General features: G+C 38.9%; 1 protein-coding gene across 4 annotated transcripts in view; it reads left to right on the top strand.

Moving 5' to 3' along the window:
• The window catches only part of suco (SUN domain containing ossification factor), a 95,817-nt gene that overhangs the window by 16,449 nt on the left and 52,298 nt on the right, over positions 1–27,070 (top strand). For 3 of the 4 annotated variants that reach the window (XM_067990713.1, XM_067990714.1, XM_067990716.1), the window contains exons 2-8: positions 19,419–19,509; positions 19,853–19,954; positions 23,152–23,294; positions 24,022–24,153; positions 24,337–24,526; positions 25,687–25,810; positions 26,421–26,542. In XM_067990713.1, coding sequence (XP_067846814.1) covers positions 19,419–19,509; positions 19,853–19,954; positions 23,152–23,294; positions 24,022–24,153; positions 24,337–24,526; positions 25,687–25,810; positions 26,421–26,542 — 904 coding nt within the window. The remainder of the gene's footprint in view (positions 1–19,418; positions 19,510–19,852; positions 19,955–23,151; positions 23,295–24,021; positions 24,154–24,336; positions 24,527–25,686; positions 25,811–26,420; positions 26,543–27,070) is intronic. The other variant, XM_067990715.1, reaches the window with a different exon arrangement.

Consider the following 27,070-nt stretch of genomic DNA (forward strand, 5'->3'; position numbering starts at 1 on the left):
TGGGGTACTGCAGGGATCGGTGCTTGGGCCCCAGTTATTCACTGTCAATGATTTGGATGAGGGAACCAAATGTAATATTTCCAAGTTTGCTGACAACTCAAAACTAGGTGGGATCGTGAGTTGTGAGGAGGATGCAAAGAGGCTTCAAGGCAATTTAGACAAGTTGAGTGAGTGGGCAAATACATGGCAGATGCAGTATAATGTGGATAAATGTGAAGTTATCCACTTCGGAAGGAAAAACAGAAAGGCAGAGTATTATTTAAATGGTGATAGATTGGGGAATGTTGATGTACACAGGGACCTGGATGTCCTTATACACCAGTCACTGAAAGCAAACATGCAGGTGCAGCAAGCAGTTAGGAAGGCAAATGGTATGTTGGCCTTCATTGCAAGAGGATTCAAGTACAGGAGCAAGGATGTCTTACTGCAGTTATACAGGGCCTTAGTGAGACCACATCCTGGAGTATTGTATGCAGTTTTGTTCTCCTTACCTAAGAAAGGATATATTTGCCATAGAGGGAGTGCAGCGAAGGTTCACCAGACTGATTCCTGGGATGGCAGGACTGTCGTATGAGGAGAGATTGGGTCGACTCGGCCTGTATTCACTTGAGTTTAGAAGAATGAGAGGGGATCTCATTGAAACATATAAAATTCTGACATGGCTAGACAGACTGGATGCAGGGAGGATATTTCCCCTGGTTGGAGGGTCCATAACGAGGGGTAGGACATTTAGGACTGAGATGAGGAGAAATGTCTTCATTCAGAAGGTGGTGAACCTGTGGAATTCTCTACCACAAAAGGCTGTGGAGACCAAGTCACTGAATATATTTAAGAAGGAGCTAAATAGATTTCTCGACACAAAAGGTATCAAGGGGTATGGGGAGAGAGCGGGAATATGGTATTGAGATAGAGGATCAGCCATGATCATATTGAATGGCAGAGCAGGCTCGAAGGGTCAAACGGCCTACTCCTCCTCCTATTTTCTATGATCACCTATTGATATTCCAGTTCATCCAGGCTGTATTGAAATTGTACCCAAATAGGCCTTCATTTGCCCAAAATTTGTTTTCCACCATGGAACATGCAATTTTAAATTTCTTTTATGGAACATGTCTTTATTGGTAACTTTAATTTCAGCCCACAAGAGTCGATAAATTTCCTGCTGTCACTGTGGATGGACTTTATTTGGCATTTTTGGTACGAATCTACTGTGTACAGTTTTTGTCCTCCAATCAGCCAGAATGTTTATTATGTAGACACTCTAAGCCATGTTATTAAAATGTGTGGAACAGATTTGAGTCCCAACAGCTGTTTGATTCCTGTGGTGTAAAGAGCCGTAGTAAGCCCATGGTTGAACAGAAGGAAGCTTAGTAGATTGTTGAGTGCATTTTATATTAACTAACTTGTTCATAGGGAGCCCAAAGGGCAGGTTAACTCATTCTTCCTGTTCTATGGCAGCCTCATGAATCTAACAGCTGCACAGGATATTATCTTTGATAGTTGCCCTTTCAGCTGCTGTTAAAGCTCAATTTTGGGGGGAAACTTCTTGTTCTCCTGTGTTATGCTTCTACCTTGCTTGTTGAATTAGTTGCATCAGTCATTAGTACATGGGATACTTTTGTGTCTTTCAAGACATACTTTGCTAGAATTATCCAAATAAAAATCCTTTTTCAACATGAACAATTTTCCAAATGAATCAAGTCTGCGCCATTAATTTCTGCATGGGTTTTCCTAATTCTTAGCTGTAACATCAGCGCCACTTCTTGGGTTTCTGCCGATCTTACTCCCAAGTTACGGCGGGAGATTGGGGAGCCCCCTTGCAAATTCTATTCCAGAATGAAGAAAATGCTTTGAACCAACTTTTTTTAAAATCAGGCTTGATGCACTTCAAAAACTTTATGATAAGAGTAAAAATTAATATGATGAATAGGGAAAGAGCAAGGGAATAGGACTAATTGGATAGCTCTTTCAAAGAGCCAGCACAGGCATGATGGGCTGAATGGCCGCCTCCTCTGCTGTATTATACAATGATACTATGTACAGTTTTTATATTTCCTTTCTTAGGATCTCCTAATTGACCTATGTCCATGTTACTCATGTTATACAAATTTCAGTCTTCAGATGGAGTGGGTTTTATCCAATAGATAGATGCCATTCCATTTAATTTGAATTTTGGAAAGCTTTTGAATTGCAATTAAACTAGAAAAGCTTGGGATTGTTTTGTAAAGTCCAGATGAGTTTTCTGTACAGTAGGTCTATCAAATGCTTTAAGACAGTTAGTGTTCTGCGTAGTAATATTTTACTTTATAGTAGCAAAGCTTATGATTGGTTAGCCATGATGTGGAGATGCTGGTGATGGACTGGGGTTGACAATTGTAAACAATTTTACAACACCAAGTTATAGTCCAACAAATTTATTTTAAATTTCACAAGCTTTCAGAGGCTTCCTCCTTCCTCAGGTGACTGTTGTGGAAATGAAATCTTCGAATCCTTCGCATTTATAAATCACAGAACAATGCCTGGTGACGGGCAGTAATCACCAGGCATTGTTCTGTACCTCCTGTACCTCCCTGACTAATTTTTTTCAATCAGTCTTATTATTTCTATAATCTCAACCCCCTGTGAGAATATTTGGCCACAATTCTAATCATATTTATATATATTTTAATTATACATAGGAGACTGCAAGTCAGTTTAAAGTGCCACAGTTAGTATTTAGCTTGAAACGGCTGCAGATAAGATTCATGGTTTTTGTATTCTATTGCATAGGCACAACATTCTTCCCATTCAAATTCATTGTTTGCAAAATTCTTAGGAATAGATGTACTTCATTATTTGGTACAATGGCTTGCTTTGTTCTGCATATGGTTCATTGTGTTTTGCAGTCAGGTGATAAATGAATTTGGATCTGACACTTTAGATGGATATTGCTGACACTCTCTTAAGGGCTGGTCCATGGAACTGCAAACAGTCCCTGTCTCTTTAGTTATGTGTGTGTTTGGCAACTTTTATTATATTGGGAAAGATAGATTTTTAATTTCCTTTATTCCTGGTCAGTCTTCAACGGGTAATGGTGCATATCTTGAGAAACATGCTCTTAGTTCTTCTGAGGCCATCAAGAGAAATGTGGAGGAATCTGTCATAATAGGCAAAAAAAAATTCACATAAAGCCAAGATTAAGGAAAACCATCTTGTGTCCTGTATTAGGAGTATGGTGAAAGATTGCATTGCTCTATTATTTTCTATATTTTCCTATAATTATTGGATATTGCTACTGCTTATCTAATTTTGATAAACCTGTTCTGTAGTTCATACCCTAAACTATGGTCTGATCATGTTTATTCCAGTGTTTTGAAGTCCAGTGGGGCAGATGACATATACAGTACAAGGATTTCTGTTCTCTTTCTTGTCCCCAGCTCTGGGCTCATCGTTTGCCCAACATCTGGCAAAATAAAGATGCACTTTGGTTTGTAGAGTAAGCAAGCTCTCTTTACAGAAGTGGTCTTTGGTATGAGTAAGAAGCATCTGAATAATCAAAAATCAACAATCTTAAATATTATGACATAGTCCACCTTGCCTTGTAACCTTGGGAATGTGCATACAAACAAATCTGAAGTTTTACTAGAAAAACTGATGTTTCCTTCTCTGACATCCTGTAAAAGAGAAAACTTATAACGCAACTTCTGCTGTAGAATGGTTATAAGATGTTACTGGTTTAACTAAAAAGAAAATGGTATTGCAAAATGAAAGCATATTCTGAATAAATATCTGGATTTTGTAATGCTATTAGTCCACTTTTAAGGTATACAAGTTACTTGGCATCAGATTTGTTCTATAGTAGTGGTACACTTGCTGTGTGTACTGTTCAAACATCTGTTATTGTGACTATTAGTTAGGTTGAAGGTTTTTTTTAAGGATGTAATGTCCAAAGTTGAAATAATACTGAGTTGTGTCCCCTCATCTGATATCACTTGCACAACAATTTTTTTTTATTCAGCAAACTGAGCAAACTTCTTGATGGATGATTGGATTACAGTAGCTAGTTGTCATCATCTTGTTACAGCATTGTAATGTCAAAAATTGTTTTATTCTGTCACTTTGCACATTGGCCTTAGCTGTGCTCTTCGTGCAGCAATTTTTCATGCCTCTTTTTGTATCTGCTTTTATATATTTAGTGTCACTGTTTATTTACATTCCAATCTTGCCTTAAATGTAATTTGCTTCAGTTGCTGCTGAGAGTTTTTAGACTACATTTACAAAACATGGCTTGAATAAATGATATCCAAGCCATTACTTTCATTTAAACTACTCCTGTATTTTCTCCTCATTCTCCATGGAAACTGTCTCTCAAGATTCTGCTAATGCCCAGTCATGCTATTTCTAATTGAGTAATTTAACTCTGGGATTACCAGGATGGAGGATGGCAAACTAGTTGGACCTTAGTCTTTTTTTGAATAGCAATTCCCATGTTCCTAATATTCAGTGCTGCAGAGGGCAGCTTCCCTTTCACTTAAAGCATTTTGTGAATGCTGAATGAGCAACCTATTAGTGCAGTGTTAGGATTTTTCATGCTATATTATGGTTAAGATCTTGCCCCTCGAAAAAACCCAAAGAAACTACTTAAACATTTTTTTAAAATTTCACTTTTAAAATTTGGCATTACAATTCAACTCAATCCACAAGTTTCTTGCATTAATGAATTTTTTAAATTTTACAACATCAAATTTATTATTCTTGTGTGGTCCACATATCTACATATTTTTTTCCTTTCCTTATCCATATAATTTCTTAATTTGCAGCTTGACATTTGCTCCCTGGAATTGCTTTGGATTGCATACAGGAATCAAAAAGATGCCAGTTTTTAGGAAAATGTGTTTCGTGAGACTAGGAATGAGATGTGTTCTGCCATCTACCATGAGCCAATTTAGGTGGCTAACTGTCCCATATTTATAACAATCTGTTGGCTAAACAGCAATCCTATTCTAACTGGTTTTTAGCTCTATGCAATCTACATTGCATGTAACCTTATTCCATAGTAGTTAGGGCTAGTTATCGTTCGATATCTTCTACCAATCCTTTTAATTAGCATCAATTTCTTAAGTCTGAGATTTTTGAATATTTACAATTGAGGAAGGCTCACGATAAATTTTCAGGCTTAGAAAAAAAAATGGGATGTGCCATTTGTCAAGAAATGGGAGAATTTTTGTTTAAGGGCAAAACAAGTCTTTTTGTTTCCTTTTCTATTAAAGGCCAAATTAGATTTTCCACCCCTCCCCTGCCCTCTGCCTGCTTAGGAGTCTTGCTCCATAATCCATTTTACAAGTTTGAACTTGATCTAATATCCTGGGTGGGACACCATTCTACCAACAGAACTGTCACTAATGCTGATAATCTGTGTTTTGCAGCTACTCAATATTTAAATTAATTCTTCAATTGCTTATGGTGAGAAATAAATATTGTCTTTGCATCCTTTGGAGTAAAGAGGGAAAACAGTACTCTAGTTCATCTTGTGGTAGAACTTTTAGTTGGGGAAATGTGCTCTATAATTGGATTTTAAAATTTTTATTAACCGCATTGTGCTATGTTAGTGCCAAGTTAACTGCTTGACCATCATTATTTAATAACATTTTCGTAAAATGTCAAAAATATTGTTGAGAAACTTTATTTGTTCTCTGGATGTTGGTAGTAATGGCAAGGTTACCCATTCCTAGTTGCTGTGAGAAGGAGGCAGTGAGCCTCGAACTGCTGCAGTTCTTGTGGTAATGGTGCTCCACAATGATATTAGATGGGGAATTGCATAATTTCGAGCCAGCAATAACGCAGGAATGGCCAAGTAATGGTGTGTGACTGAGGGTGGGGTGGGGGAAGAGAGGAGAAGAGACTTAAAGATGATCTCATGATATTGCTGCTCTTGTCCACCTTGGTGGAGGCTGTGGGGCTGCGAGGTGCCATTGAAGTTGAAGTAAGCTTGGTGAGTTGGTACCGTACGTCCTGTAGAGAGTAACGCTGCAGCCACAGTGCACCTGGTGACGGAGGGGGTAGATATTGAATCCAACAGCAGGGTGCCAATTTAAATGGTGTCAAACTTCTTGTATTGTTGCGGCTGTCGTCGTCTAAGAAAGTAATGAATATTTCTTCGCACTCCTGACTTGTGTCCTGTACATAGTGGGGAGGGTTTGATGAGTCAGGAGGTAAGCCACTCATCAGAGTACACAGTTTAAGCTCCGGTCTTGAAGCTACAGCGTTGATATGCCTGGACCAGTTGAGCCTCTAGTCATTGGTGACCCCCAAGATGTTGATGCTGGGGAATTCTGTGATATTGGTGTTGGTGAAGAGCAGGGTTAATTGGTCATTGCCCACCTGCCACTTCCCAGCCCAAGCCTGAATGTTGTCCAGGTCCTGCTATAAGCTACTTCATCATTGGAGATGTGAATGAACATGAACACTTTTTGGAATCAACAGCAGATAGCTCCACTCCTGATGGAGGGAGGTATTTGATTTAAGCAGCTGAAGATGGTTGGATGAGAGCACTCCCCCCATCTTTCAGCAATGACCTGGGGCTATGATTGGCCTCCGATAACCATGACCATTTTCTTGTGTGCAAAGTATAATGCCATCCACCTGAGGGTTTCCCCTTGACCCCTGATCTCAGTTTTGCTAGGGCTCCTTGGTATCATATTTGGTCAGGTGCTGCCTTGATGTCTTTTTAGGTGACCAGAGCACCCACCTGAATGGGACTGCACCTGATACAGTTATGCAAATTGAGGTCAAGATTTGCATAGGATCCCAATGGCATTTTAACTGTCCATCGAGCACGGTGCCCAATGCTACTCAGTGAAACCTGGCCGGAAAGAAAATGAGGCCCTTTTAAGTTGTTTTAAACTTTCCTGTGTGGGGCTAGGAGGGGCACTCTTCCTCCTCTGGGCATCTACTGCCCCCACTCTGGGCTTTCTTTCCTGCCCACCACTTCTCTTCCACACACACCCCCCCCACCCCGGTAACTTATCTGAATGCTGGCAAGCTGTATCTTCAACTGCCTCTTTCTGCTTACTTTGAGCAGGCAGCTGGGTGGCCAGATGTAATAAAGTCTGACCATTAAAATTGGCCAGGCCAGGCCTCCCCCTGCCACTCCCGGGCAGTTTGCCCACTCGTCCAGCCAGCTTCCTGTCCAGGAGTTAAAATTGCCTCTTGTGTAATATTTGTATTTTTTTTTGAATGTTTAAATTCTTGAATTTTGACAATTATTGTGAGGCAGCATAAACTTCAGATATCTGTATATTTTCATTTGCATTTCAGCAAAAATTATGTATTACAATAAGACCAGTTATTTGTGAATATAAACTAATGTCAAGTCTACCTGGACACCAAGCAGGTATTAAAATGAATGCTCCAAATTAGAACAAGTTTTGGCTAGTGACAAAAATATCTTTGATCTGGTTCACTTTTTTACTCCTGCCTCTGAGTGTGGTTCCACTGTTGCGGAGTCCCCTGTGATACCCTACCCAAGTAGCCAATATTGACATGAGCCTTAAGTGAAAGTAAGCAGGCTACTTGACTGAAAGGCATCACACCTGTGTCAGTCCTGTCTTTGCTTGTACATGTGCACGTCTAGTCCCACCAAGCATGCTTCGATAGCTCTCAGGAGTAGCAATCTTAGACTTTTCTCTTTCCCCCCTGATTCCCAACCAAGGCTATTGAGACAAGTTTGTACCACCCCTATTGTTTGCACCATCCCTATTGCAACCAAGGCTAAGATCACCCAATATACCTTAGGCCAAGTGAAAACCTTCTCAGTCTGTGGCTGGTGCAGGTGGAGCCCTCAGGGTTTGGAAAACAGAAACTTAAATATTGTAATTGTAGGAAAATTATCCTCCTGGGAGGTATCTAAAATTGGAGGTATTGTTGGTGTTACATTTTAGGCATTTTCCCAACACTTTTTTTCCTTGTAGAAATGACGTTGCAGTTTCCATAGCAGGCAGAGTCTTTAATGAACTGAAAACTGATCCATTATTGTCTGGAATAATTGGGTTAGCATAGCCCATGTCTTAAAAATCCTGATCGCAGTCAATTGTTTACTGGAGAATACGTGGGATGCTCACCATTACTCCTGTCTTTCAAAAGATGGAAAACTAACGCACAGTTAGATTACTTTATACAGGTACAACCTCTGTTCTGGGGTTGCTTACAAGTGAAAAACTATTTTGGAAGGAAAAAGACATGGGCAAACTACTAAATGGCACAATACATGAACAGGGGAATAGTCGCAAAGGGACTAATATACCCTTTTCAGAAAACTGCCGTTTAAAAGTTTTTTTTTGGAATGTAATTTCTTTTTCCTTGGTACACAGTATGCAAGCTTTTGGGATGAGATGTTACAAGTTTAATTATGTAAGTAACGAGTATTCAACAGGACTGGAAAAAGGGGTTATTTATCCTGAGAGACTTTGTTTCGAAAGAAATGTTTTTTTAATATAAAATCTAGCTAACAAAGTGTTCAACCTTCACAACTTGGCAGAAAGTGTAATAATGGTCTGCAATGGTTTTCTTTTGGCATTTCCCCAACACTGATCTTTGCACACACATGCAACTAGGAATGCACATCTCCTCTGTCAAGCTGCATACATTAACATTTTAAACTTGGTGTCCCCTCCATCAAAGTAGCTTTATGTTTACTGATCGCAGAATAAATGGCAAATTCTTTTTCACATTCTGGCTGTTTCCTGCCTTTAGTTTTTGTGTTCAGCTACGAGAAAATACTCTCTATTAACCCTACTTTTTTAACTACTTGAAACTATAACACACATTTCTATTTTTGTCCATCAATTGGTGGGCTGGTGCGGGTTGAACAGGTTGCAAAGTTTCATTAATACTTATCAAATGTCTATAATGATGCTCTCAATAAGTTTGAGAAGACTGCAGATGAACGAAAAAGTTGGGAGTGAAGTAGTTTTTTCTGAGGAGTGGGAGTGGTTGGTGATCCTTTGTTGGAGTCTGGAGCAGTGTTTTGGTTTGGGTGGTCAGTGGAATGTTTAGGAGGTGGTTTTAATGGATTTTTAGTATACAGGAATTGGTAGCCTGGTGAGCTTGTGAAGTGGGAGGCGGTGACAAAAAGTGGGAGTGGTGATGAGTAGAAGAGTGATGGTTCAGGAGGGTGGGAGATGCCATTTGAAGGAAAAGCAGGAATAGTGTGGATGGAGTGGAAAGGGGAAGCTTTGAACCTGAAACAAATAGGAGAGGTAGTGTAGGGCAACAAAAAGTTAGAGTGGGAAGTTTTGTGGTGTGTGGTGAAAGAATCATTGAAAAGATGGACCAATTGGAGGCAGTGAAGCGAAGCAGATGGTTGGCCTGAAGAATACAGGACCTTGCAAGCAGGGGAAACGAGTGGCTGCAGATGGTAGCAAAGGAAGGGGAAGCGGTGGGCGTCTGAGAGGTGGCGAAGAGAACTGGGTATTGGCTTTGAAAATGTAGTTGCGTGGGCTAGTTAGCTAGGTTTTTAATATTTGTTGGGTAAGACGTTTTAACAAAGCTTTAAAAGGTGTGTGTGTGTGACAATTGTAAACAATTTTACAACACCAAGTTATAGTCCAGCAATTTTATTTTAAATTCACAAGCTTTCGGAGGCTACCTCCTTCCTCAGGTGAACGATGTCCACATCGTTCACCTGAGGAAGGAGGTAGCCTCCGAAAGCTTGTGAATTTAAAATAAAATTGCTGGACTATAACTTGGTGTTGTAAAATTGTTTACAATTGTCAACCCCAGTCCATCACCGGCATCTCCACATCATGTGTGTGATAAGACATGGTGATGTGCAGCGAAGTGCACTCAGTCAAACTGGAAATTGTTTATGTTCAATTTATAGCTTTTGTACCTTTCACAAGTGTAGATAATTTTGCTTACTCGCGCTCTTACTCCCTCCGCAAACAAAGTGAAAATCTCAACTTTCTTTACATTCTATATGGCTCTGTCTCTATTGCATCTCACCATCATATGCCGCAGCTAGCAGTAACAATCAAATTAAGAAATCCTGAACAGTTTTTCTAATGCATCAATTTTCATTCCGATTTCCAAATTTATTGGATAATTGCAGCAACCGGACAGCATCACAGCCACTCGAGCAGAATGCTGTGTTGTTCAGGACAAGTTCAAGATATCTGTGATATCTGCAGATTCTAGGCTGATGATGTCCACCATCTTCAAGGTGTCTTGCACACAATTATACTTTTGTCAGCTATTGGTCCCTGCACAATTTCAACTTTCCAGAAGCCATGGAGCAAAAATGTTTGCAAATTGAGGTTTGCAGGTTGCCAATATTTTGACTGGGCTATAGCAACAGCCATCAATATCACCACTGGTCCTAATTGAGCAATGCTTCCTTTCCAAGATAGGAAAGCTACCTTGAGGAAACTAGAGCCCAGGGAACATATATAAGGTTGCCCGTGCTTTCAAATTATAAGATTGAGTCATCAAAATTTCATTGCAGTTTGTGACAGTTTTGTTTGGTAACTCACTTCACAAGAGATTTTTTTATCTTCAATTTTTTTCCTGTCTGGGGGGAACAAAAAAGGGTAAGAAACAGTCACATCTGATTCCTAAATAACTGTAATGTGAATGCTTAAAACACAGACATGGGGAGAGAGCAGGCCTTTTTCGAAGTAAGGCAGATAACTCTTCCTAAGTCATTATCCAACCTCTTCCTTTTCTTCCAGTACCCCTGTCCTTCACATTTCCCAAGTATAAGTATGTACACTTGTGATGGTGACAATTTTGAATGTTGTTTGAGAGTATAACTAACACTGTAAATCTTGTTTGTTCATACTGGTATCTACAGCAATTCTAGTGTTTTCAGAAACTGCTATGGTAAAGATTCAGTTATACAATATACTCATAATGATAAAAGAATTTTAACAGCTAAATCTGCAAGATGTGTACTGACTTTATGATAAAACTGTATCCTTCCATCAATTTAATGTTGTAGAAACAGGAAATGCATGGTGTTCATTTTCTGGGGAAGGAGACACATAAGCTAATGATCACACTGCAGTTTTTAGCTACTAAATGTTTGAGTTCACTTACAACTGTTAAATGAAAATTGTGCAAAAACATTGAATTTAAGTTAAACCATATGATCTAGTATGGTTTAGTGATAACAAAAAGCTACAGGCGGGTAAATGAGTTGAGATACAGATCAGCCATGATCTGATTGAATGGTGGAATAGGCTTGAGGGGCTGAGTGGCCTACTCCTGTTCCTTTGTGCATATGCCTCTGCTTTTCTTTGAATTCCAACAATGATGTATTGTGAATTTTTTAGGAATTTGAGTACTCTGTTACTAAGTTTGCTACCAAGGGGATTAAAATTTAAAACCTTTTTTTCATCTGAAAATTCCATGGCGTTTCTAAAGTGATATTGGTACATTTCTTGTTTCGTTGAGAAAACTAGATGTGGACCTAGGACCATAGTGCAAACACCATCAAGGCTGAAAAATAGGAGTGAACATCTGTCCTTCCCAATCAGTTTAGTCCATCCATTAGCTAGTGTCGGAGTATAGCTATCAGTTGCTGGAATGCTGATGAACTATTTATCCTTTTAGCCTAGGGAAATGAGATCATTTGCAGTGTCATTGCCTCCAGGTAGGGATACAGCATATACCACGCATCAAACCAAGAACTTCCCTGGTCTGTATGGCTCAGCACCATGCCATGCAATGCATTTACTCACTGAACCAAAGAGAGAGATCCATAAATTTGCCTTTCATATTGGCTGCATCTTGCTGGTGCCTGATTTTTTTTTTATTGAAAAATAATTTGTTTTTCTCTGTTGGACACTTGGGGGCATTTGTATGACTATAATCCTGAGTACACTTTATTCAGAATCCCAAACCAGTAGCAGTGGGAAAGCATACAAAGTAGTGGTCCCATAGGTCCTGCAGGGAGATGTGTTTTGAGTTTCTCTTGAGAAATATGTTCCCTTTTTAAAATCTGAAGACTTCTGTGCCACCTGACACTGCAAAGTTTTCTTATTCTTTTTTGAAGTGTAAACTTAGTCTGTCTTTGTACATATTGGAACAATATTCATAAGCAAAGTTAAAATCTTAAATTAGGGATGAAGCATATCTTGTGTGTTTTTTAATAAGTATATAGTTTGCATATACCAATAGAAGGCTTTTGTCCTTTTTTGATTTAGTATCTATTTAGCCTCACAATTTGTTGTTCTATAGTTGGCAGCAATGAGGTTAATACATTTGAGTGTGCACTTGGGAAATGGTCCTGCTTCCAGGAGTTGGAATATATCACAGCGGGGTCTTTGTACTGTACTACCACTGATTGCAAATGGATCTGAGGTAGGTGAAAGATCAGTTTCTTTGTTTTCTTTGTGCCTTTGGTGCCAAATTGTATTCTTGATTTTTATTAGTTTGTTAGTAATATAAAAAAGGCACAATTTTTGTTTAGAAAACTTGCTGTTGCACGCTGCTTAAACTTTTCCTAGTGGTCAAATTGCACTATTTTAAGTCAGGCTGTGCAGAGAGTGACTTATTCTGCAGATAGACCACAATATAAACTGGCACTGGACCAAGTTTTGTTTAATGAGTGCAGAAACTGCTGTTCTGACATGCTGTACTATGATAAATATAGATTCATGTCTGATACAATAATTTAGCTGCAGTTCATTTTAGATTGAATTTTCAGCTTCAGAATTGTGCATTCCATCAGTTACTGTTAATAAACCAAAGTAGCCTGATCTTAAATGTATGTTATGATATAGTATGTATAGAATTTATCTGTGGCCTGGCTTCCTAGTATTACTGCAGAAGTATTATCCTAAAGAAAGTTAATGTTGTATAATGTAGCTATTGCTGTACTAAGAGTATTAAACACTTGTGACAGTAGTAACAAACTGATATTTCCAGTTGGGAAAAAATGTCTAAAATAAGATCCCAGAAAGTGCTGTACTCTAATCTTGGGGTTCAAGTGGCATTTGCAAACATGGGTTCATGTTAAATGGGTTACTTCACATAATCTGCGCATCTTGTTTTTAGATCATAAATTTTGTGCCTGTAGTACTTTACTTGTTGACAATCAGTTAAATTCTGTGTGCATGTAAGTTTTTTTTTTAAAAATGGAGGTCAGTTTTCAACTTGTATAAGTGTATTATATGAAGACTTCAAAAAAAAGTTATGTTTTTATTTTACCAGTTATACATGTAGTCACATTTTTCATGAGTGCAAAAATAGTGGATGCTTTCTCTTAACTTTCAAAAGAAAAATTTGTTGTCTGGCCTAGACTTTCTACAAATTGTATTCAAACTACAAAATTAAACAGTATAAGATATTCCAGCTTCGAACTTATAGGAATTACAAAGTCTAAAATTGGAAGTAAAAGGTGTGGGTTGGCAGGGGAGAGGAAGCACCAACTATGCCTCACTTCTGCTGTACTTGGCTCTTTAGAGTAATAAGCAACTGTAAAATTTGTTCTTACAAAAAAGAAAAACTACCCCTTCATAAAAGGTTTCCATAAATAATTGTACATCATCCCAAAAGGTAGTTGGTCATCAGATTTTCATGAGTATTATGCTGCTTGGAAGTGTGTATTTAAATTTCACATTGTAAAATAACGTGACACACAGTTGTCAGTACTATATGGTTTGAATTACTTCTCTTTACAGTCCGCTCCTATCGCCTGATTCCATTTCACATTCTATGGTATAGTGCAGCGTCTGATGCAATTATGTTTGCATCTTGTCATTCCAGCTGATATCAACAGAGTGGAAGAACTCTGAATTTGATTCTGAAAATATAAAATGCATTTCAAGAAAACAATACTCTCTAGGAATGGAGATGCATGAAAATTTAAATTTAATCATTAAAAAAAATTAAAAGTGCGTATTTCCCTTGTGAAATCCAAGCCAGTCTGTGAAACAGTTGAAGCATCGTTGAGATTTTTCTATTGAATCAGCAGTTAGCCATGGCAATTTAGCATCTTTACTACAACATAAGAGTACTCAATCTCCATTTCTTCTATGGGCAGTGGGAACCTGAAACTATTTCTTCAATTGTGAATAATAAAGCAGTTCGATTAAGAAGGGACAGGGCAAGTTGTACAGTTTTAATTTTTTTTGTGTTGTGCTTTTCTCTCTTCAGCATTTCAAATGTCATGCTTTCTATGTCTGTCATGTCAGATGACTGCATTTGAGCAAGATAGTGGAAAGATGCACATTGTTCTGTGCCCTTTGCTTGGAAAGAAACACATCTGTTACTGAATCTGCTGATTTAAACATTATCCTAAAATAAACTTCCTAATATTTAGGAATTTAGAAAACATTCCAGTCAGCTTCGAAGCTGCCATAGGTTTTGTGTGTTAATCCCTCTGCTGACTGTCTGGAAACTTTCATCCTATTGTTACTGTATAATTAAAGCATTAATCTAAAGTACAGAATAGTTTATTCCCTCATTTGCTTTTCTGAAAAATCTATTGCTGTCCTTGTTTGTTGGCATGCAACCTCTCCGTAATCTTAATTCTAGGTGATGGTGCAGATTGGAATAAATTGCTAGGAGGGTCATACAAATGGAGGTCTGCTAGGTTTTGAAGAAATTACAGTAATCTCAAATATCAGGCCATGTTTAAAATAATGCTTAAAGCTCCTTTTAGAACCCAACTAAAATCTCAAAATACAATTTGCAAAGTTTAACACTCGCTTGTAACCCATCAGTGTTGGCGTACTCTACCTTTTTTAATTTCTCTGTGCAATTTTTGCCAGTATCGACATAATCTTGATCTGTAAGATTCAGTGTTTCTCCATAGGCTTACAAAATGCAGTGTCTCATTGTTTTACGGACGGTATTTTCCCTCTTCTGACTCCATACATAGCTTCACATACAAATGACGTTATCTCAAACCTTAGTTAAAGTAAAATTTTTAAAATGTGATTTTGCTGTGTAGTAATAATCCATTACTTTAACTCCTCCGCCATAGAGTTTTTTTTTCCTATCAACATCAATTACTCCATCACCCAGAACGTTGATAATATCATCAGAGATAAGGGGCTCAATTTTTAAAATGGTGTCGGGTAGGCAGCGAGGTGGGGGGGGTGGAGTTGTGCGTGGCAAACCCGAATTTAAAAAAAGATACTTACCGCTTCCGACGCGATCGTGATGTAATTGATAGTGATGAAAGTTCTTTCCGGGTTTCGCTCTCGGCAGCCCCTGATTGACAGGCTGGCTGCCAACAGGAGCTGCAACGCTGAGTGGGGATGGGGTGGGGAGCGAGATGTCATCTGATGCTGGAACAGAAGACCAGGGGTGGGGAGGGGAGAATGGGAGATTCGGGGGGGGAGGGGCGATTTGGGGGGGGGTGGGGGGAGAAAGTGGGAGATCCAGAGGGGGGAGAGAGAACGGGAGATCGGGTTTGGGGGGGACATCCGGGGGCGGGAGGATCTCCTCCTCCTCCTCCTCCACACCCCCCCAGGAAACCAGTATTTGTAAAAAAACAATAGTGCTAGGGAAATTAATGGGTTAAAGGCTGACAAATCCCCAGGGCCTGATAATCTATATCCCAGAGTACTAAAGGAAGTGGCCCTGGAAATAATGGATGCATTGGTGATCATCTTCCAAAATTCTATAGACTCTGGAACAGTTCCTACAGATTGGAGGGTGGCAAATTTAACCCCACTATTTAAAAAAGGAGGGAGAGAAAAAACAGGGAATTACAGACCAGTTAGCCTAACATCAGTAGTGGGGAAAATGCTAGTCTATTATAAAAGATGTGATAACAGGACACTTGGAAGGCATTAACTGGATTGGACAAAGTCAGCATGGGTTTATGAAAGGGAAATCATGCTTAACAAATCTACTGGCGTTTTTTGAGGATGTAACTAGTAGAATAGATGGGGGAGAACCAGTGGATGTGGTGTATTTGGATTTTCAGAAGGCTTTTGATAAGGTCCCACACAAGAGGTTAGTGTGCAAAATTAAAGCACATGGGATTGGGGGGAATATACTGGCATGGATTGAGAATTGGTTGATAGACAGGAAACCGAGAGTAGGAATAAACAGGTCTTTTTCTGGGTGGCAGGCAGTGCCTAGTGGGGTACCGCAGGGATCAGTGCTTGGCCCCAGCTATTCACAATATATATCAATGATTTGGATGAGGGAACTGAATGTAACATTTCCAAGTTTGCAGACGGCACAAAGCTGGGGTGGAATGTGAGCTGTGAAGAGGATGCAAAGAGGCTCCAATGTGATTTCGACAAGTTGGGTGAGTGGGCAAGAACATGGCAGATGCAGTATAATGTGGATAAATGTGAGGTTATCCACTTTGGTTGTAAAAAGAGAAAGGCAGATTATTATGTGAATGGTGATAGATTGGGAAAAGGGGAGGTGCAATGAGACCTGGGGTGTCCTTGTACACCAGTCGCTGAAAGCGAGCATTCAGGTGCAGCAAGCAGTTAGGAAGGCGAATGGTATGTTGGCCTTCATTGCAAGAGGATTTGAGTACAGGAGCAGGGATATCTTACTGCAGTTACACAGGGCCTTGGTGAGACCACATCTGGAGTATTGTGTGGAGTTTTGGTCTCCTTATCTGAGGAAGGATGTCCTTGTAAGAACATAAGAAATAGGAGCAGGAGTAGGCCAGTCGGCCCTTCGAGCCTGCTCCGCCATTTAATAAGATCATGGCTGATCTGATCCTAACCTCAAATCTAAATTCATGTCCACTTTCCTGCCCGCTCCCATGGAGGGAGTGCAACGAAGGTTTACCAGACTGATTCCAGGGATGGCAGGACAGACGTATGAGGAGAGATTGGATTGACTTGGCCTATATTCACTAGAGTTTAGAAGAATGAGAGGTGATCTCATCGAAACATATAAAATTCTAACAGGACTAGACATACTAGATGCAGGGAGGATGTTCCCGATGACTGGGGAGTCCAGAACCAGGGGTCACAGTCTCAGGATACGGGGTATGCCATTTAGAACCGAGATGAGGAGAAATTTCTTCACTGAGGGTGGTGAACCTGTGGAATTCTCTACTACAGAATGCAGTGGAGGCCAAGTCATTAGATGTATTCAAGAAGGAGATCGATATATTTCTTAATGCTAAAGGGATCAAGGGATATGGGGAAAAAGCGGGAACGGGGTACTGAATTAGACGATCAGCCATGATTTTGAATGGCGGAGCAGGCCCGAAGGGCCGAATGGCCTACTCTTGCTCCTATTTTCTATGATTCTCTGAGGGCGGGAGGTTGGAGACATCTGGGGGTGGGAGGAGATCGGGAGGTCGGAGACATCGGACATTGGAGCAGGGTGGAAAGGTAGGTTGATTTTATGTTTTAACTTTGCAATGGTTTTATGTTTAGTTTATTTTTGCCTGATCCGGCCCTTCCAGGCGTGAATCAGAAGCTGCAGGAAAGCCGCCCAGGTAAGTTTAAAAAATCAACTTTAATTGCGCGCACAGGTGCGTCTGTGGGAAACTTAGAAGTCGGCAGGTTGGAGCCGGCTTCCGAACCTGCTCTGCATTTTTGCAATTTTCGCAGCCTGCCCCCACGCACTTGCAATTTAAGTTTAAAATTGAGCCCAAGGTGTCGGTGCAATGTGATGAATCCTCACTCCCAGCCACCTCATCCCTTTTCATAGCTATTGACCGAACTGGATAATGTGTTAGCAAGAAGTCACAGGTATATGCCGGTCTGGATGTTTGCTATGGGGGCAGGGGTGCATTAATGATTCTGGTCAAGAAACATTTCAGTATGGCTTCCAGAATGGCACCTGGCACAATCCAATGATGTGGAATGAAAAGTATCTGGAAGTCAAGAAAATATGTCGGCTTTAGTAATGTTAACACTATTTCAAAATATCCCACTTAGGGCTATTTTAAGCTTTAGGATTGGCCATTATCGGAGGAAGTTTTGCGTAAGAAAACTATTGCTTGACCATATGCATTTGCTGCTGCTTTGTTATATTTTCCATATCGTTTCTTAAAAACAGATATATACATATTTAAACTTGCTTGTTTTTGAATAGTTGATATTTTCTTTCCATGATTTTGGTCTGTCATTTCTGACATGGGTCATTTTGTATTCAGTAGCCAAACCAATTGACGGCCATTTATCAGCATCCTTTAAAATTATGTGAACTGTCACTGCTGGTTTATTACATTTGACCCCAGTAAGCCTTGGCTGTTAAATGACAACTATGCATGCTTTTCAACGGAAATTGAGATAATTCAAGTTACATAAATTTTTACCAATCCTATGTTTTCCTGAAATTATATTATCTACGACAACCTGATTGCATTGAAGGCTGTAATGCAAGTAAGAGCAAAGCTGAGGTATGAACAAAATTATTTAACTGTACATGAACCAAGGTTTGGAGTGTGTGTTGCATTAGAAGACTATGTAAAACATTTCATTTTCAAGTGTCAGATTTCTTGCCAACTTTTTTTTCCTTCCCTTGTACCAAGATTTCTTGACAAAAGTGATTCTACTTGAGCAATGAAAATATTTGTGACGCAGAATTATTTTACAAAGAAATGAAGTGCCTTTTCCAGATTATACCTTTATGCTGTATTTCATGCAGCATAATAAAAATAATGTATGGGGCACTGACTTTTCATGTCTTGATCCATTTATTTTAAATTTGGTACAGTAGTGCAATACATTAATGCGGATGTGAAAAGTAGTGTTAAATCATGGATAAAATTCCATGATTTTGCTAGTACTTTGCGGATATGCTCATAGTTCTTCAATATGGAGATGTGATGTTTAGAGCTAGATTTAGCTCATGCTACTGGAGTGATTTGAAACTAGCAGATTTGAGCAATGCAACTGTGTTCTGGAAGATTGCGGAGTTGTATTTACCCTTGGACAACAAACAGTGTGGCAAATGATCGGTATTTCTGTTTTGAAATGTTACTACTTTAAACCAAAGAGTGATTCTTGCTTCCAAATAACAGTGATGAGCGTGGCCTTAAGAAGTGAACTGTGGTTACAGACCATTTTAGATCTCTTGTGGTTCTGCACATCTGTGTGGTTGTAGACCTACTTTGCATCAGCAAATTTTCAAAGAGGGAAAAAATATAATTATAAAAAAAAGTTTTCTAGTATTGCATAGGATTAAATTACAATAAGACCTAAAACCTGCATCTTGCTACTTTCAGCATAGTATGTTGGTGCTTTTAATATGCTGCACTATGACCAATAATGACTTGTTACTTACCTTAAATTTGTACTTGCCTTGTGTACAAAATATGAGTATCTGTACCCAGGATCTAACGCTATTGAATACTACAAGTAGATAGATTTGCTCAGTAAACTTCCAAGTTGGATTGATTTTATTTTTGTGCTAGTGATCTTAAACTGGTATTTCTCTCAACATTTATTTATTTTGTAGTCTTGCCCATGAACTTAAAAATATCTTTCCATTTGCAGGTGGCCTAGTAGGCACGTAGGTTGTACTGGACAACAGGAAAGTTCCTCAACGGTAACAAATTTTGCACAAGATGAGCACTTTGAAGAAAAGGTAAGAAATTGTATTTGAAATGACAACTTAAATAAGTTTGTGATTGCTCAGTGGGTTGTAATAACACGAGTACACTTTCAAACTCATGCTTGTTTTAAGGAAAAGTAGCCTTGGAACTGCATTTTTTTTTTCCTATTTTTGAAACCTATTTATGATAAATATGGTGCAGTTTTTAAATTTAAAAAGCATAGTAATTGGGAGAGGGAAATCAAATTGGGATTCCTAATCTTCACTTGGGTGTAAATTGTTTGCATGTGGTCTTTTGTAATGCAGCTATATTATGTAAATTACAAATTGTTCTAACTGCATACTCCTCTAAGCTAATATATATATACTAATGTAGCCCAAGCAGAATGTGATCGATGAATCTACAGATGTAAAGCCTTCAGCTGTCAAAGGTCATGTAGATCCCTTATTAGAAGACTCCACAAAAGCAAACCATCAGGTAAGAGGATGTAAATTGTGATTTGTTGTCGTAAACTACTATTAATAATAAGTAAAATTCTTTGCTGTATAGGTGCATTGTGAAGTATTAATCATTTGTACATTTGAAGTTAAGTAGCAAAATATGAATATCTGTACCCAGGACCAATTGGTTCCAGGATCTAACCATATTGAATACTACAAGTGGATAGATTTGCTTGGTAAACTTCCAATTGGATTGATTTTTTTTAATGCTAGTTATGTTATACTCTAGTATTTCTCTCTAAGTGAGTCGTTAGTTCCCAGCTTGTTGCCGGTGCGGCAGTGCTTGCCACCAGCCATGTAAAATATCTGCGCAAGCCAATTTTGCCCTGCTGCCTGAAGGAGAACATGAGAAATGGGGGAGGGACTATTAATAGCTAGTTACATTGATGCAGTACTAGAATGGAACACGCTGTAAAAGGCTGATGCATTGCATTACGATCATTCTGACCAGAAGGAAGTAAACACCTTGTTAAATTCCTTTTGCAATATTTATAGTGGGAGCAGGTACAAATTGTTTTGGTAATTTTGCCACTGAAACATTAAACACTCACTGCAACTCTGTTGCTACTTTTAGATTGGAAGAAGTATGCTCATTTACCACACTGCTTTGACAGTGGATGACCTATAATGAACTACTCGTGTCCTCTTTTATTTCATAGAAAACAAGCAGCTGAGTCCAGCTGACTATAAGCTTGTGTTCATTGGTAACAGTCTCTCAAGTTTAAAAGCAGGTTTACCCTGAGGCTCTTTTATATTATAACAAAGTATTTAATAAAAAATGGTATCTTGACAATTTTCAGCCGCCTCCTCCTCCCCCCCGAAGGCACACTTTATTTTGGAGTAGGATTCGATAGCCATCCTTGGATTACTCTCTGGTACCTTATACAAAAGCCCATTATTCACACATGAACCTTGACGGTGAGTGGGAGGCAGTTTGGCCGCTGTGGGGCATCACAGTTGGCAGCAATCTGGTCATCACCCAGCAACAACTCACATATGAGAAGTTGGGGGATAATGATTCGGGTAGGGGAATCCTGTCTCTTCCTCCCCCCTGTAACCCAGAGGCAGCAAGGGCAATTGTAGCATTTTTTTGTGTGCCCTAACTGAGACAAGGTAACTCAGCAAAGACCAGGAATTGAGTCTGGAGCCTTGCCGGTCTCTGGCACAGCAATTCACTGTGTGAACTCACTGAGCCATTGGAAGAGCCCATAATTATCTTTTTTTGCTGGTATAAATAAGTCATTAATTTTGAAAAATATAGGGCATACTTATAGAGCTACAAAATTGTGAATGAATTGAAAGGACCGGTTGACACATACTGCCCTTTAACCTCTGGGACCTGAGTTTAAACCAGCCTGCACTCAAGATAATGGTGTCCTCTGGTTATAAGGGTCTTGTGTGAAATTAGCAGGCAATCTCCAATCTAATTCCCAGTGGAGATAAGGTACAAAACAGTCCATAATTTGGTGCACAGTGGCATTGTCGCTGAGGTCACCAGGATGGTCAGTGTGGAAGATGGAAAAATTTACACTAATGCAAGAAAGAGAGTGCTCTTCTAAGGTGAGGGAAGAGTAGAGGAAGCTTTTACTTTGCATCTGGGCCTGGTGTAGCTGAGCATGAAGTGCTTGATGCTTGGGCTGTATAACAAAGGCAGATATTATTCCATGAAAGATTGATGGCTCTATCTTGAGCAAAATGTAACTCTTTACATTTACACAGCAGCTTTTATCATAGAAAATGTCCCCAAACAGTTATGTTGGGGTGAGAAAATAAAACAAAAGAAAGATATAAAAGGAATGCACACTGCAATGGGAGGAGTGATTAAGTAAGGTAATCAATAGTCTTTACAACAATTGGTTTAGAAATGGTTCTTAAAAGTGGAGAGGGAAGTAGAAAGATGGAGGCATTTAGGAAGGTAAATCCAGAGTTTAATGCTGAGGTGGCAGAAGGCTTTGCTACCAGTGGTAGGTTACAGGGAGGGGGGAAATGATCAAGAGGTCAGAGTCTGCAGACCAAAGGATGTGAGAGGGGTTTTAAGGCTGAGGAAGGCATCAGAAATGGTGGAGCAGTGTAGCGGAGAGATTTGAAGACTGGGATGAGAATTTTAAGTGAATGTGTTGGAACATTGAGAGCCAGTGTAGAGGATGGAGATGATGGTCGAGCAGATCTTAGTTTGGGACAGGACACGGGTAGCTGAGTGAGCTGCATTGTTTTCCCATTTTAGTAATCTGAAATTTTAAGAGTAATAATTCTATGATAGAATAAAACCAATTGCATTGTATTAATAAAAACATAAGAAATAGGAGCAGGAGTAGGCTATACGGCCCCTCGAGCTTGCTCCGCCATTCAATTAGAGCATGGCTGATCTTCGACCTCAACTCCACTTTCCCACCCAATCTCCATATCCCTTGATTTCCCCTAGAGTCTAAAAATCTATCGATCTCAGCCTTGAATATATTCAACGACTGAGCATCCACAGCCCTCTGGGGGAGAGAATGCCAAAGATTCACAAACCTCTGAGTGAAGAAATTCCTTCTAATCTCAGTCCTAAATGGCCAACCTCTTATCCTGAGACTATGCTGTCTAGTTCTAGACTCTCCAGCCAGGGTATTAATTAAAGTGCATTGCTTCTGTTCTAGCTGTTTTGCAAAATGGGTTTTGAAGTAATCATTTTTATTATTTGTTCTAGTGAAATAAAGTGTGGATATAAATTAACCTTGAAAATAATGATTCTAGTCAGACTAGATTGTAGCATTTGAATTGTAGAATGCAATCATAATTTGTAGGTAGAGGGCAAGAACATTTCAATTTTGTTTTGCAATTCTGAGAAAGGAGAAAATCTTTTCAAAAGATGGAAAACTTAACGTATCAGTCTTCAGATAATGGCCCATCTTTACAAAATTTATTTTAAATATGCCAGATGAACTTCTCCATTCTGCAAACTTTAATCAAATCCAATGTGTAATTCCCATAGGAGCTGAGAAGTGTTTTTTTGCGGCAATAGAAGTTGATATATTAATCAGAATTTTAAGTGAAATGTTAGTGCTGCATGACAACTGTGCAACAAATTCACTGAAGAAAGTATTGTCAATTTCATCCACATCTGGCTCCTAATTGAACACTTGCATATTAAATGGTATTTGACCGTTAACATGAACTTTTCTTTATATGCAGCATGTGAATTCTGAACAGTCTGATATTCCTGAACTCAGACTGGAGCCTTCTATAGGACTGGAGGAATCTCCTAGTGTAGCTGCTACTACTGATAACATTTCCAGTTCGACTACCTCAGAGAACTCTTCATTCTCACAGCATAGGCAAGTGTCCTACTCTATCATTATCATATGTTTACCAAGAATGCAGGACTAGCTGCACTGGGGCCCATCTTGTTTGCACCTGTTAGACATAGATGTAACATTTTTCTAGGATAGTATAATAGATATGGCATAGTAATTCTTTTAACATTTGATGTACAAGAACTGTTTAAATGTGATTTAGATTACAACTCCCAAATGTTTAATTACATTAGCTAACTAGAGATTTGGAAGCATGAGTTTTTTGTTTAAAAACCTAGATCCATAAAGAAAGCTGATCAGATTCCATAATGACAGTTGTTTTTTGCCAGGTTTTCATAGTTACATTTCATATTTGTCAAATTTCAATCTGATCTGGCCACAATTTCCATTTGAGTCACTAACTTTCTTTTTAAATTTAAATAATGAAAGCGATATGAAGTTTGCTCTAAATGCCTGAAAGGATTCTCTCGTCATCAGTGGACTAAAATAATGTGGGGATGGTTCTCTGCAAATTATGGGCACGTCAATGTGATTTAATGATTAAGGATGAGAAGCAATCAGAATGAAAGTGAAAATTTGTACCTCACTTTTTTTTTAATTGAGTTCTGTTCACATTTACTGTGTGCGTGCGTGCGTGCGTGCGTGCGTGCGTGCGTGTGCTCTATTTAAAATAGTCCAGGCAGGTTGGAGGAAAGTTCCTTTCGAATGAAGCAATATGTTAAACGGTGTCATTATTTCTTTTCCTTAGTGCAATAGAAAATTCCAGTGATGATAGTCCCGTATTAAGCTATGAGCAGTCAAAAGCTGACTGCGATGCTGGAGGGAAAAGTGAGGCTATTCCTCAAAGCAAGCCCCCCTCCTATGTTAGTCTGCCTGAAAGGTGAGTATTGAATGAGGTTTTACAAAAGGTAATATTTTCTCTGCAGTATCTGGTTGCTTTCATGCTCTGCTTGCTTCTCATTATTGTAAGCGCAAACTCCATACTGTAAGAGAAAACAAAACTTGGCTGTAATGTTTGTGGCTGCAGAATGGTGCATATAGAGAACTATGCTTTTACTTTTAGTCCTCCGGAGAAACCTAGTGATGGTAAGAAAACTTCTTCGAATGGCAAAGGCAAAGCATCTAAATCCAATTCTGAACCTGAGCTTTCCGAGACTGTGAAGCCAGTCTTGCCTGAAGCTGACAAACCAAAGCCAGCAATAGAAAAAACATCTAACTCATCACAGGACTTGCTCAAAGAAGAGCTGGCAGAGGTAAGTGCTTGTACAGTCTGACTTAATGTTGGATACATTGTTTTGTAATTTTCCAATTTCCAGTCTTTGAGGTGCTCAAATGCTTTATCTAGATCTCCTCGCTGTCTTAATTAAAAGCATTCCTGTCTATTTTTGCAATAGATTTGTTCAGTACCCATCTCTATATCTCTTGAATGTTTTATAAATCTAATGTAGAGTATTTACCAAGCACTGCAGACATATATTGGTAGTGTTATACTAAAAAAAAGGTACCCAGAGCTCTTCTGGAATCACTTCACTGAAGCATGTTTGTACTTTTAACAGTTGCACTGGAAAATTTAGCAAAATGGCCATTGCTGACAATTATGTCCCAACTTCAGTAAAAATTTACCAATATTAAATAAAGGACGTTCATGTGAAATTGGGTCATAAATTAAATATTTTAGTTAAAAACATAAATAGGAACTTTTTTCTTCGTGTTTGTGTCTTGGATAGAGTCTCTGATGTAGTTAAACTTGGGTAATTGTTAAGTTGCGAGCAAACAATAGTGAGAAAATCTGTATCCAATTTTTAACATTTAGGAAACAAAGATCAGATGCTTTTGTTTTCTTTAGGACTTAACGTTCTGATTTTAAGTCTTAATTCTCTTCCACCCGCATATCCATCTTCACCACAGTAATAGATAGGAGAGAGTAACCATTACAAAATGATCCAGTTCAGAAGGTCATTTGACATTATGGACTAGTACTGTAATGCTCGAGCAGTTTGTCACCAAAGCTCTTAAAGACAGTGATTAAGGAAAAATAAATTAAATGTCACTTCATTGTGCATACCATTTGGGGGTTGGTGGGGCAATTGTTTCAACTGTGGGAGGGTATTTTTTTCCCCCCCTAAATATACTGAATTTTTGTCTTTGATCATTACAAATTAAATTGCCCTCATGAAGTTGAGATACTGAGGTTTGAGTAAAGAAATGGCAATCTAGTATATATAGGCTTACAGGGAAGTGCACTAAAGTACTAAATGCAGTTAAATCATCATCATATAGCCAAACCTGATGAGCTTTCTTGTGTTTGCAACAGTAAAACTTTTATCATAGATGTCAAGTATCAACAATATTTTAAATCCAAGCCTATGGCATTTGTATAAATTTATACGATTTTCTGTTTTGGGCTATGTAGGACACTGAAGTTCCAAGAGCAGTAGATGCTGGAGACTCTTCTGTGATTCCATCTAAGGATTCAGGAGACATTCCCTCATTTGATGAATGGAAGAAGAAAGTCATGGAAGAAGAGAAAGAGAAAAGTAAGCATTGGGAATGTGCTGGTCGTTCAGAAATCTGATTTTGAGGTTACCTGTACGAACAAGAATAGAAACACACAAAAGTACAGGATCGGAAGAGTGACTGCAGTCCATGTGGCTGGTCCCAAAACTAATACTGCTCAATCACCCACTCAAATATCTAACCAATTCTCCGTTTAAAATTTTTCCACACTGTCTGCTTCATTGCCTCCTTGTGCAGTTGATTCTACACTTTCACCACTCTGTATAAAGTAATTAAACCTGAACTGTCTGTGCACCTTTCGTCTTCTAAACTTGCACCTGTTAGCCCTGTTTCATTCTTTAACATATAGTTTTTCAGAGTATAATCCTTGGTTTCTTTTCATATCTTAGAAAGTGGGAATTACTTGGATATTTAAAGTCTATGGAATCGTAATCTAAATTGATTCCCTAGTTGCATTATTTTGTACCTCGTGATATTTTAATGGTGGGTTTAAATTTTGAGTCACCAGGATTCCTAGTCAAGGGTAGAATTAGTGAATAATTGAACTGGAATAAGTGATGGGAAAACTAAGAACTTAGGGTTAGGACTAATATGAAAGTAGTTTTGATAATTTAGATAACTCTCTTTCAGGTCAGTCACTGCACACTTCTAGTGGTGGGCTCCATTCTGCGAAAAAGCTACAGAAAAATTTCAATAACTATGCCTCTGTGGAGTGTGGAGCAAAAATTCTGGCTGCTAATCCAGAAGCAAAGGTATTGCATTTTTTTTTCTTCAAGAATTGTTCAATTTTTATTGTTAAAATGATCATGTTTGCTGTAAATTGTATATTGTATCCTGTTCTTTATTTTTAGTGCCATATTAGCATGTTTCTGTTGCCAAATATAATGCTAAAAATGCAGACCTTTCCGCATAGTACTGCTCGGGCAGGAGCAGCACTTAGCAACTTGAATTTATATAGCACCTTTTCATCTTTAAAAAGAGAGCCCCCAGGCACTTCCCAGCTATAAATAACCAAATTGCATGCTGAGCCAGGAAAAGAAATTTGAAAGGGTGACCGAAAGCTTGCCGAAGAGAAAGTTTGAGGTCTCAAGGAAGGGAGAGATGGAACGCCAACGGGGTTTCAGGAGGGAATTCCACTGTATGACTTCAGCTGCTGAAAGTTCTGCCGCCAGTAGTGGGGTGAAGGAGCTGGGAACAGAATTTGGGGGGAGTATAGGGGAGATTGCAGAGATAGGGTGGGATGAGGATAAGGAAAGATTTCAAGATGAAGATTTTAAACT

This window comes from Heptranchias perlo, chromosome 9 (assembly GCF_035084215.1).
Source record: "Heptranchias perlo isolate sHepPer1 chromosome 9, sHepPer1.hap1, whole genome shotgun sequence".
In the NCBI taxonomy this organism is placed as follows: Eukaryota; Metazoa; Chordata; class Chondrichthyes; order Hexanchiformes; family Hexanchidae; genus Heptranchias; species Heptranchias perlo.